Below are 12,660 nucleotides of genomic sequence, written 5' to 3' on the forward strand. Positions count from 1 at the left end.
CTACAAAGCGGGATATAGCAGGGCCATCACACCCTCTGCCTGCTTACATGGGGCAGACATTTCCTTATACTTGTGGACTATGGACTATCTGGCAAGAGTATTTTACGGCAATCACATATCGCGACATGACACTTGGATCCGAAGAACACCTAGCAGTCGCAGAATCTAAGTATCAAGAGTTGTTACACTGGGCCGACATTCTCCCACCAGACATGAACCGAGGGACGAACTGCCCGGCACATGCGATGATCTTCCAGTGAGTCTAGCACTAGGTGGCGCCGCCTAATAATCTCGACAGGTACCATACGCCCATGTCGCAGGCGCAATTCATGCATTCGTCAAGGGGGGCGACCAATTGACGATCCGAGATACCCTTAGCCGTCGAATGGTCAATGAGTTACTTAAAGCCCAGGAATTAGTTGGTTTGTCAGAAAGCGGTCCAGTGCCCGACTGCGAGCGAAGCGTCAACACAAAGCGGCGTACAGAGGTCAGCACGTCGAAACTACTCTCAATTCGAGCTAGGGTCAACTCTTGACGAGGAAGACGCAGCTGACTTACAAGACCAACAACAGCCTCGGCGAAAACGGAGTAAGACTGCTTCAGTCACACGGACGGTGGTTAGCACACAACCGCCCAGGCACTGTAGGTAGTCCAGTGGTAGTTTGGAAATACTGGATGCATCACTGGTAGCAAATTTAACCGGGGCATTATCGGAGACCTGCTGTGGCTGAATGTGGGGGGGTGCGTACGAATAGAGATTCGGGTGCGTACAATTAAAGACTGTCATAAAATACGTCCACCGTAATGACTTTCTATATAAATGAGCGACTTGAACTTGACATCACTTAACATCACAACTACCTACACATCACCTAAACGGCAGAATACATGCCGATGAATGGAATAACTCGTTTGCACTCATTTCAATTTGTGGCTTATTTGACCCATCTCGTCGGCCGTGCACCGAATGCGCGTGTCAGCTTTGCCTGTTTTCTTATCCCCTTGTCTTAACATTGTTATCTACAATTTATCACTATCGCTCGCCAGGCCCGGAACTAACATCAAACATTTATGCCAGTCCTAGTTGTCTACAGATAAGCCAAAGAGAGGTGCAGCTTAGTTAAACGCCCTAGTGTTCACAAGTAAGCTTCGAAACGGGCTAGAAGCTAGCTTCCTTTTCGGTCAGTTCACCAACATTGCAAAGGTTCCACCAATTGATATGACCAGACTTGCTGTCACAGCATTTCTTAAAGTCGTCGACATTGTAGTTGGCAACGTAATAGGTACGAAAATTTTCGACGCAATAACAGGTTCGTGTATTGCCGAGCTCCTTTGCGCACTCGTCCGTGTCTTCCCAACCAGAGTCGCATCGGATGCTAGTTTCGTGACGGCTGCAAGAGGCCTGAGCAAGGCCAATGGCTAAAAAAAGGGCAAATATTAACTTCATATTAAATATGAACGGTAGTAGCAAAGATACCGTGATCAGACAGATGATCAACCGTGAAACACTGGCTTCTTGCTTCTTGCTTCTTGCTTCAGCTTGGAGCGGGCCATAACGCTCAGTATATATATATTCAGAGTTCCTAACGATATGCGCAGGGCAACGGATTTAAATTACCTGTAGGATAAAGACACGTCATGAGACAAGCATTGGCATAGCCGTAGGCAAGCATTGGCATAGTCGTAGGCAAGCATTGGCATACTCGTAGGCAAGCATTGGCATAGTCGTAGGCAAGCATTGGCATACTCGTAGGCAAGCATTGGCATAGTCGTAGGCAAGCATTGGCATACTCGTAGGCAAGCATTGGCATAGTCGTAGGCAAGCATTGGCATAGTCGTAGGCAAGCATTGGCATAGTCGTAGGCAAGCATTGGCATAGTCGTAGGCAAGCATTGGCATAGTCATATTTCATGCTGAGCCTCGCATTGAGCCGATCATTCAAATTAAGCAGCCGCCGGCAAAACCGCTCAACATCCTACCACAGTCCTGGGCTGAAGTGCCGGGAAAATGATTAACCATAAAAGATGTCCTCATCAGCCCTCTCACCGATGTTTCATTGATCCACATATGTCTGAGACTTGACAGCTCATGCTTTGATAGTAAAATTGATAGAGCCGTGTTAATGCCGATACGGCATTTGACAGTCACATCGTTGTGCGGAAGCTTTCAGTGTGGCTATTTGAGTCTGGTCCCTGGCGAACCATCTCCATCCCTTGATACACTTTTCGCTAACGTGAATGCATTTGCGAAGACACATGGCTTTGGTGTTACTAAGGCTAATGGTATAATTCGACCCGGCTAGCGAAGTCGGTACGTCTTCCAATGCGATAGATACGGAACTCAACGGCCAACTAGAGGTGCTGGCCTTCGGAAGCGAAAGTCTAGAAAGTCGGGATGCCCGTGGAAAATTGTTGCTGAGACCTTGCCAGAAAACGGATTTCGATGGACTTTACAACACTTCCCAAATATGGAACAGAAATCGGAGGTCCACACCGCGCTCGCTTCGTTAGCGAAGGATGTGAATGAATTCTACAGTAACTCTTTCGAAAGGTTGGAACATATGGAGCCGGAACATCGGGACACTCCAGTCCAGTGGTGTGCTTCCTTGGTCATCCTTGTAGTTCACATCAGCACCCTCATCCAAGAGCATTCGTACCATCGAGTCATTGCCTTTTTCGGCTGCGAGAATGAGGGCCATGTCATACCCGCTCTTATCTGACTCCATGTCGCTGCCAACTCCAGCTAGCAATAACTTGACAGCTCCAGTATGCCCTCCAACGATAGCCCAGTGAAGTGCTGTCCACCCCTCGTAATCTTCGATTGGCCTGTTCGCGCCTTGCTGAAGTAGTAAGCCCACGGTCGTAGTATGCCCCTGCTTTCACAAAAAGCTATCCAAAACCCAGCCTTGGTAACAACACGTTTGACCATATTTCTAGGAACAAAACGCGGAAGTTGGATGGCGCTCATTTAATCGGAAGGTGATTTTAAACGTTCATTGTAGTCCAAAGAGCCAATAATTCTAACATTACTCGCAGACCAGACAATTGGAGCGAGAACAACAAACCCTATGGAAGAAGCTCAAGCTTCTCATTCTATTCAATCCTCTAACGCAATGGATTGATAGGACTCACTTGATGCGATTGTACATGCACGAAGAATCGGTTGCAGAGGGTTTGTACCGAGCATACGACCTTTTCTTTGAAGTTCAGGTGTTGATTCAACCCACAGGGCGACGAGAAAGAACGACGGCTTCCCGGAAGCGCATCAAGGGTTTTGTTGACTCGTATGGAATTAATATGCGAGACTTCGAACCGGCAGATGTCAATTGCTATCCTACTTTCGAGGATTTCTTCACTCGGGCACATCGTCCAGGGTCACGGCCCATTTACGAAGCAGACGATCCGTCCCGTGCCGTCGTGGTGGCGGACTCACGAGTTGTCGTCTTTGACTCAATCAGCGAGGCAAAAGCGCTCTGGATTAAAGGCAAGAACTTTAGTCTCAATAATCTAGTCATGAATAATGAGATAGGCGACAAGTTCAAGCATGCTGCCATTGCCAGCTTTCGCCTGTCGCCGCAAGATTACCACCGATACCACTCACCTGTAGAGGGTACAATCCAAAGCTTTCAGAGCTTACCGGGAGATTACTACCAAGTTGACCCTGTGGCCCTTAGAAGTAATGTGGATATTTTGACACGCAACCGACGAGATTTCGTGGTTATCAAGACAAAAGAGTTTGGAGATGTTTTATTTGTGGCAATTGGTGCCACAGATGTTGGGAGCGTAGAGTAAGTTGACAAAAAGAGAGTAACAATTACGAAATGTCAACTGACTGCTTCAGGATTCACAAAAAAATACCATAATATCGGGGAGACTATAAAAAAGGGAGATGAGCTAGGCGTGTTCCAGTTTGGGGGCTCATCTATTATCGTTGCCTTTCAGTATGGGCGTATCAATTTCGATGACGACCTGTTGGGACTGAGCGAACAGGAGATCCAAACTTCTGTGGAGGTTGGCATGAGCCTAGTGTCTTCTAAAGAAAAGCTTTAGAAGAAATCTATTCATTTACATATACGTAGTTTGCGCGCATATCGCCTCTACTGAGCTCTGTACAATGAGTTCGCCGACGTGAGACTTGACAGGCCTCTCACTAGAGCTGGACAGTCGCCAGCACCACTGACACATGACTTCATTTGTGATTGGAAATTATTTGGGGACCCAAATAGTTGTTTGAGTGATTTAAATGGGCTCTTGACGAGCCAAACTCTGTAGTCATGGCACGTTCATGTTGTTGTAATGGCAGCTTTATCTTGACGTCAATGTTACATCAGCCACTCCCCATTGGCGATAATGAATCGAGCAGCAAACGGCCTGATTTTGGACTTAACAAAGGTCGAGTTAACATTTTATATTGAAAACTGTACTCTCGCAAGAGCTGAAGCAAGATGCAGAGACTCGGGCTTTCTGCATGGCGTGGTGGTAGGGACTTGACATCTGCTCAACAAAGAAACACCACCACTGACACGATCAAAAGGTCAGAGCGTTTATCTCACAAGAAAAGTGCTAATCTGGCTTTTACCATCGCGACTTCCTGTCGCCGTGTTTCAAACGTACCATCTCCTGGCAAATACGTTAACAAAGCTGTCCAAGTGTAAACTGTCGTCACTGACCCAGCCCATAGCAGGCTACCGAAAAGTATAAAAACGACGAAAGCCGAAGAAGATGAGATCCTAAAACGACAAAGTCTAAATCGACCTGTTGCTCCACACCTCGAGATATACAAGCTCGATCAGACGTATCTGGGCTCCTCGGCATGGATGCGCATCAGCGGGTGCATTCTTTCCGCGGCGGCATACCTCTACTTCACCTCATATCTACTCGCACCCTTGTTTGGGTGGCATATGGATAGTGCTTCATTTGCAAATACATTTGCGGGCTTGCCTTTAGTGCTTAAAGAAGGGGCAAAATTCGCGATCGCATTCCCCTTTGTCTTTCACTTTTTGAACGGCATTAAGGAACTTATGTACGACGCAGGGATTGGGTACGCGAAACGAACAATCAAGAGAGCGGATTATTACATATGGGGTGTGAGCGTGCTTGGTACTCTAGTGGTTGTGTTTGGGATATAGATGGCGAACTAATTGAAAGGGGACAAGATATGACAGGTGTCAAATATCCGGCACATAACCCAACAGTACCTAGCGCAGATGTAACTGGAGGTGACTGCCCAGGTGAGTCGGTCCATGTTCATGGAAGGTGCGGGGGTTCCAGGGGTCACCGGGGTTGGTCTGGTGGGACAGTGGGGCCGCCAGTCCGCACCCGCCCAAAGCCGCCCAGCATTGGACCGCCGTCAGAACTTAGTCCACTTCAAACCGCCCATAGCTACTCATCAACTCTCCCCAGCAACTTGTCAAACTGGGATATTTGCTGCATGTGAAGAGCAATTTTGAGACACTAATTTAAACCAGTTCGGGGAGGCCTGTAGAGACTAATCTTGCTACTTCCAAATAGGATCTCAACCATTGTTTCGGTTTTGTGAATTTCACATTTGATGCCGGCAACTGGATGCTTGGCTGCTTTTCACAACTCTGACAATGGGCGGTCAACATTGCATCAAAAACAGGCCCGTGTCCTAGCAGACCTCGGGGAAAACACGGCGGGAACGCTGACAAACCTGAAATATGGTATCAGCGAACCATGCCGGTTGCAGGCAGAGACCATCGCAATGACGCAAACAGCCAAATCCAGGTTATCGGCCGAGTTGCTAGAAGACTATGACGGGTTATTGAAAGATCTAGTCGTGGATAAGCTAGAAAAAACTTGCAGCGTTAACATGACATTGGGTCCTTAGGTCGCTTGACGGCAAGTTCCGTTCATTATATCTCTCAATCATTATCATCTCATTGTACTTCGCTGAATGAACATTATCATTATGGCCTTGCTTAATAATCAATCATTCCAATTCATTGTCTTGGTCACAATGATTGATAATGAAAGATGCGCCACTCTGGTCACAGACAACCGTAGGGGTGTTTCACTTTGGTAAGCAATTGTCGCTTCTCGATTGCACAATACAGACGTCGATGAACTAGGGAAGAGTCAAACTGATCAAATAGAGGAGAACAGCATCAATAATGGGCACTCCTTGGAAGGGTCTGCCAGGAAATTGTCACCTTTATGGCATGCGTTCGGTCACTTCAGCTTCGAATAAGTCGAATTACTCCTGCTCTCTCCCACAGGTTTGTTTTTACGCTTTCGGTGCCGCACGGCTTCAAATACAAACGGCATTGAGGTAAATGGTTGGGTGAATGATTACTATAATTGCTTCGGGTCAGACGAGTGCATTAGAACTCATAGCAAGTGGCAGTGCCGGATTCGCAGTTGATTAAGATGAATATGTCGCCTTTCTATCAAGAAAATATTATAATGAAAGAAAACAGGGATTAAAATCTCAAATGTGACAAACGTCTAATCCAGTTTGCTCGATTCTACCCACGAGTTGTGGGCTCAAAAGATCCTCATTTAGCCATGTGCCCTCCTTTGACGAACCACCATGCCAATGCAAAAGGTATTGCAAGTTCGTCATCAATATCACACCTAGGTTGAACGAGCAACTTGTTGAGCTAGTACACCAGTCCTCTTCTGCTGCCCAGTGTATGATGATACCTGTTCGAAGCCAGTACTTCTGTGGGGATATTCTCCCAGCTGGATTGGGAAATGGCCTACATTGCTTACCCAGTCTCTAGTTGATGCTTGCCGCAAGTGCTTATGATCATTATCCGTCATGGCGATGGCAACCCTGCCAACACTAGTATTGTTCAGAAGCAGTTTCAAGTTTGGTATGAGCTTCCTGTCGTAAACGCCTAAGACGAAGCCCATAAGCAGCAGCAACGTCCATGAAACGAGGAATAAAATTGCGGGAACTGCATAACGAAAATCATAGGTTACCCTGCGGGTATAAACTGTCGCTAACCGAGGTGGTCTCAGGTTCGTGCCTACTATAGTACTAGCCATAATGTCCGTCCAGACGAGCTTTATGATGACTTCAACCTCCGAGTTTGAAGACAAGTTGCGCCATTTGTTCTGGAGAACAGCATTGTCGCTTCCGGAATACCTGGGTAAGTTGGATTTGCCAATGGCTCCAAAAGCAGGACCGAGTACATGCCATAAGACCGCGTGCGGAGCAACAGTTCCTGCGAGGATATCAGGGCCAGCGTCATCTAGGCCCAATGGGAACCCAGCATAGGGAAGATAAAATGAAGGAGCTCGAGTGAAGTTGTAGCCCACAGCGTCTTCGTATGAGCTGTCTACTATGCCCCACAGAGGTTGCAAATATGCTCCAAAGCTGCCCGGGTACCGCCAATCCTCCATCGCCCAAAGAGGGTAATCCGAGGGTGTATCGTAGGTTTTGTCTAAGATATCCAGCGCCACCAAGCCACGAAGAGAATCCGTTCCATTCATCTGAAATGTAGCTGTCTTGACTGACGCTTTCACCGCACCTGCACATACGAAGACTGAAGATTTCCATTGCGATCCTTCCTCCTCGTACGGAAGCTCGCTGTCTATCCTTTGTGGGGACGCAAATAAATAGCCACACTCCACGTTGTGATCCCAATACTTCGATCCATCAAGATTCATAATGTTGCAAAGGGCATCAAGCTCCTCAAACAGCCCCGCGGCCCACAGATATGGGTCCTCGTTAGAACTGTGAATAGTGCGGTTCCCTATCGTGAAACTCCCATTCTTATTTGAATCTGCTTTAGGTACGTTAAGCCATTTGCCGTCGATGCGTGCGGTGAGTATACCTAAGTCTTCAATGTCCCAGGTGGTGCTTTTCGTAATCGGATAGTGATGTCCCTCAGTAACGTTGAATCCATAGGGGGCACGTACCCAATCGGTAATATTAAGGCTGATACCCGTAAGGATATTGCTTGCCCATGCGGTCGTTTCAGCGCGTAGTCGGATATTGGGAGACGAATACGTCAGGTTCAGCCACTGGGGATCACCGCGGCGCAAACGTGCAAAGCCGCCATCGTCTACTATTTCCACCGACTCTATTTTCTGGAATTCGCCCAAAGTTAACATGACGGAGAGATTGGTATGAGCACACGAGACTTCTGGCTCAACCCAGAGAATATCTTCTGCCCACTCTGCACCAAAAGCTGTGCCAAGCACTGCACTGTGATTTCGGAAGCCGACGCCTCCAGATGTCATGTCTGCAATGATGCCTTCAATCGTAACCAACCCTTCACGGGCAAGGAGACTGTCGATGTGTAAAAAGCGGCCGCGCGGATAGGCTTGATGGTTATTGAGTAACTGAGATTTGAAAGGTACCCATGTTCTGTACTGCAAATCGAAGATGCTCGCTATAGTGGAATTTTTAGAAGCACTTGTGAACATGGCCGTGATGTTCTCGGAGATCCTTGTGGTGCCTTGTGAGGCTGGGTCAGAAAAGATGTAATTCCCCGTTTTGTTCTGAATAAGACCAGGGACGAGAGCCCCAGGACAGAGGATGCCTGACTCAATGCCACATTCTCGAGAAATTGCCACATCTGGGCGCGCCATTGTGTTCTTTCCAAAGCTGGACAGATCAGGCACATAGTCGAAGCGGACCTGCCGGCTTGGCCCTGGCCGGACTCGGTCGCCGAGACCTAGAGGCGTCACCACTCCCGAGACGATTCCAAGGAGTACCAACACCATTCTGACATAAGATACGGCAGTAACACCTCGATTGACGTTCTTGCTCGCAGTTGAGTCACTTTGAAGCAACGAAGGCCAGGTCGTCGAATGCAGTTGCCGGGCGAGGACGGACCTGGAGAATTGTTATTTTCGAAGGCCGGGTACCGCATCAAAGAAGACGTGTCTGCGTACTCACCAAGTTGCCGCAGACAAGGTATTGTTATTATAACGGACTAGAAAGAGGACAATGAGAAGTGGGAAGGTGACGGTGACTGTTAAAGAGTTTGGTGTTGCACTGCCCCCATGCAACGTCCCACTTATCTGGAAGGCGGAAACCACGCTCCACGAGTTCAGTATGCTTCCGTGTCCGAGGACGCGACTCCCGCATCCCACGGTGAGTTTCAACTTTAACAGGCATACGCCATTTGCGAGCTACTTTTGCTGCTTCCAGTATCGTCCATTTGATCGTATGAAATCCTTTCCGTCCTGGACATCTACGACCGTCCTTGCGTCGTATTTTCATGTAGTAAATTTTATTGGAACCGCTAAACGCGACACTATTGACCCTCACACCGAAAATGGCTTTATTGCTATTATATGGCTTGGCCCTGATTATGCCGGCTTTTTGACATTTTGGGTGTCCAGCATTAGAGGCGCGCATGGCCGTGGCTTTGGACATCAAGTTGCCTGTGTCGCGAAGTGAGAAAGAACCGGTAGTAAGTCGCCGACAGAGGCGAGTCGGGAGCGATATCGACCAGCTTCTGATGGAGATGGCGATTGCACTGCACAGAAGCGTGGTAGGCTCAGAACCTCCACGCTGCCGCCCGCCCGGCCCATCGGCGAAATACGGAGCTCCAATATCGATATAGCAAGAACCTATACGCAGTTGATCAGGGTTTAGGTCGGCCAAAACCGTGTCCCTAAAGTGGGATAGGGTCTCGTGGATGCTTGGTCGAGCAAACATATTCTTCAGGTCGTGTGCTTGAAACATAGGCATGCGCAGACTCGAGTTGGATCGTCCTGCATGGTCATTTCCATGCCCACACTACGAGCTTTTTGCTTCTCCTAGTATCTAAACCTTAGTTTTTCTTCTCGTTCTCTTTTTGTAAGTAGTATTTGGATGCTATCTTGTGATCTCGCTGTGGCGAAAGTCGCAGCACGCCGTCCAATTTTCTGAAACATTTGGTGTCCATTGGTGATCATGATACGTAGTGCCATGGTGCCATGCTTCGTTGTAACTGATCAATCGACATTAGACTCTGTTGCATTTGAAGCACCGAATTTAAAGCTCTTAATTTACATCAGTATGCAAGCGCTATTTATGTCTGCAGAACTTAAAAATAGTGATCGTGTCTAAATAGGGAACACAAGGAACCTCAACCCACGTACAAGTAAAGTGCGCACGCCACCTGCGGAAAGCAAAGTAACCAACCAGTATGACCTGTTATGTGTCATGACTTTGCAACCCATTCCTTGCCGCCGGAGGCGGCAACTCGGTATCACCACGCGTTGTCGTTGCTCCTGCCCTCTCCTTACCCTGTCGGGGACATCAGTTACAGATGCAACTGTGGCATCGTACATTCCCTCGTAGCGTCGCCTACTTTCAAATTCTGGGTTAGCTTAATTCTAGGGCTATGTGGCTATTTGCACGCCGTGCGATATGGTATTACAATACGATATTGCTCAAATACAGTGCAATACAGTATACCGTGCAGTGCAGCAAATTCCTAAACAATCCAGTCCAGTGCAGGGTTGAATAACTATTGTATACGGTATTTTGCACTATTTACTTCACTGCAGGAGCCAGGCGAATGCATGAAATGCACCCACGATGAATAATGGCAGGAACAGCAGGCCAGTATGTCCCAACACCGAAAAATACTTAAACATCTCCCAGCCACCAGAGGCGGCTAAGAATCGAGTAGCCTCAATCGATGTGAATAACACGGAGAATTGGCTGACAGGGACGATAAACGTTAAGACCGACCGTAGAGGCGCGTCGTAGCTGGCTACGATATGAAGAAGATTGTCTGCAATTTTCGTCAATATTCCCGTTTCTGTAACTAGCAGGCGCGGCTGTGCATATGAGATTGCGGGTTGGTTGTCACTCACAAATCCAATAGTAATACCTCACAGACGAAGGCTCGGTGCTAAGCGCTATATAATTGTGAACGTTTTGTCTTTGTAGTAAGAAAAAAATTCAAAAATCCAATTGGGATTTAGGCGTAGGTTTCACTCACAACTATTCAAGGCCCATTTCATGGAAGAAATGCCCAAACTTAGCGCTCCCACAGCCAGCAGCGCTGTGGATCCACGTACGAGCGCAATATTGGCCGCCGCTGCGTCACGCTTCTCGCGTAGTAGAAACAGATATACCGCCGGAAGAACCGCAATGAATAAGACGAGGCAAATTATGTCGTTGACTCGTTCCATGGTTCTGACTCGTTCTATTTCACTCCGTTGTTCCATGGCGGCTTTAAACAAAGCTACCGTCGCACGAGAGAATACTATTTGTCCCATGCCATAGGTGGCCAGACCGGCAAGCCCAGCAAGAACACATCTTTGGGGAAGTGACGAGGCCAAGTCACTTCGAAAGGCCTGCCGAGTTGGGACTATTGTAGCTGCTGTCGCTGTTTCTGGCATGGAATTTTCTATGCCCATGGTATACAGTGGCATGAAGAACAGTATCACAAACCCTAGAGCTTGAACACATACAGATATGAGGACAACACTTCGCGCTTGATCGGCCGGGAATGTGAATGTGTACTCATTGCTACCGGAGGTAATTGTGAGCACATTGACGAAGCTGGTTATGAATGAGCTTAAGGAAAAGATGGCCCGAGCCCAAAAGAAGAAGGGCGCTCTGTGGCCAGTTATAGTGTCGGTTAGTTTCTCATCAAAAAGGGATAACACGTTGCGTAAATGCTCCTGTCACGACTGACCTGGACGTTCCCGGAGTGGCAATGGCCATAATGGCCATTACCAAGCCATTGTAAACTATGGTTCCCCCGCCGATAGCAGACAATATTGTCGCTCCATACACAGAGCTCAATGGGAAAACTTTGCCAAAGTAAGGCACCGTATACATATAGACGTCCCCCAAGATTAATCCAGTCAAGGACAAACAAGCGATGAGCCGGACACCCTTTTTGTCAGCTAGCATTCCAAACGGGATCGCCAAGAGCACTTCAATCGACCGTTGAACTACATCGATACGGTTCTGGTAAGTGCAGAAAATCTCGAAGCTGGGATGGTCCTCCATTTGTATACGTTCGTAGAGAAGTTGTCTTTTTGCGATATCGCCCATGGAGCGAGGGACCGAAATCATGAGGATGAGCATGACGGTGAGAAAGGATGTGACTCGCTCAGTAAAAAGTAGGGATAGCATACATAATTGCGGCTGCTTGCCATAATTGGCCGGAGGCAGGTTGTCGGAAGATCTAGTTTGTAGTAGGTGATCTTCCTTCTCGGCTTCGTTGCGCGCCGATCCACCCTCCATTGTGAAACTGCGTATAAGAGAAGAACTGTCCAGAATAGCTGCTGGTTATATAATAAGATGGGCAGAGGCAGAGGCAGAGGAGGAGGAGGAGGAGGAGGAGCAGAAAGATGAAGATATATTGACCTCGCTAATGAGTCATCATTTCACAAAACGGCATGTGTCGTGGGTTAGGCAGCCGGCGGAAATGGACAGGTTGCACTACCTACGCAAAACGAATCAGTCTTCGGTGGGGATCACTGCTGGTATTATAATAGGAGGAACAAAACAGGGTGGGGAGCATTACGTCGAACGAAGCGGCCGTCGTCAACAGTTGCCAAACTGGGCCATGGCCGAAGGTTGTGCCAGATAATCCTAACCTCCTCTGCGTAAATTAGTCTAAGACCCGTCAACGATAAACCGCAGCGCGCGAGACGAAGCTCTACCTTGGTGAGACATGATGCAGATTCCAGACTTATAGCCAAAACGACGGGCGAAAGACACGAA

At 47.9% G+C, this 12,660-nt stretch overlaps 2 protein-coding genes across 2 annotated transcripts; both read right to left on the minus strand.

Annotated features, from left to right (window-relative positions):
* Nucleotides 1-1,088: 1,088 nt before the first annotated feature.
* VFPPC_11338 (hypothetical protein) lies at nt 1,089-1,447 on the minus strand (the record flags this gene model as incomplete). The annotated part of the gene is made up of 2 exons (XM_018289559.1): nt 1,089-1,129; nt 1,201-1,447. The coding sequence occupies 2 exons, from the start codon at nt 1,445-1,447 to the stop codon at nt 1,089-1,091; spliced, it is 288 nt and encodes a 95-aa protein (XP_018136309.1).
* A 9,022-nt stretch (nt 1,448-10,469) lies between these two features.
* VFPPC_11342 (hypothetical protein) lies at nt 10,470-12,177 on the minus strand (the record flags this gene model as incomplete). Its single annotated transcript, XM_022428751.1, has 4 exons — nt 10,470-10,708; nt 10,791-10,835; nt 10,919-11,541; nt 11,621-12,177. The coding sequence occupies 4 exons, from the start codon at nt 12,175-12,177 to the stop codon at nt 10,470-10,472; spliced, it is 1,464 nt and encodes a 487-aa protein (XP_022283929.1).
* Between the last annotated feature and the right edge of the window lie 483 nt (nt 12,178-12,660).

The sequence above is a fragment of the Pochonia chlamydosporia genome (assembly GCF_001653235.2).
Source record: "Pochonia chlamydosporia 170 chromosome Unknown PCv3seq00015, whole genome shotgun sequence".
Lineage (NCBI taxonomy): Eukaryota > Fungi > Ascomycota > Sordariomycetes > Hypocreales > Clavicipitaceae > Pochonia > Pochonia chlamydosporia.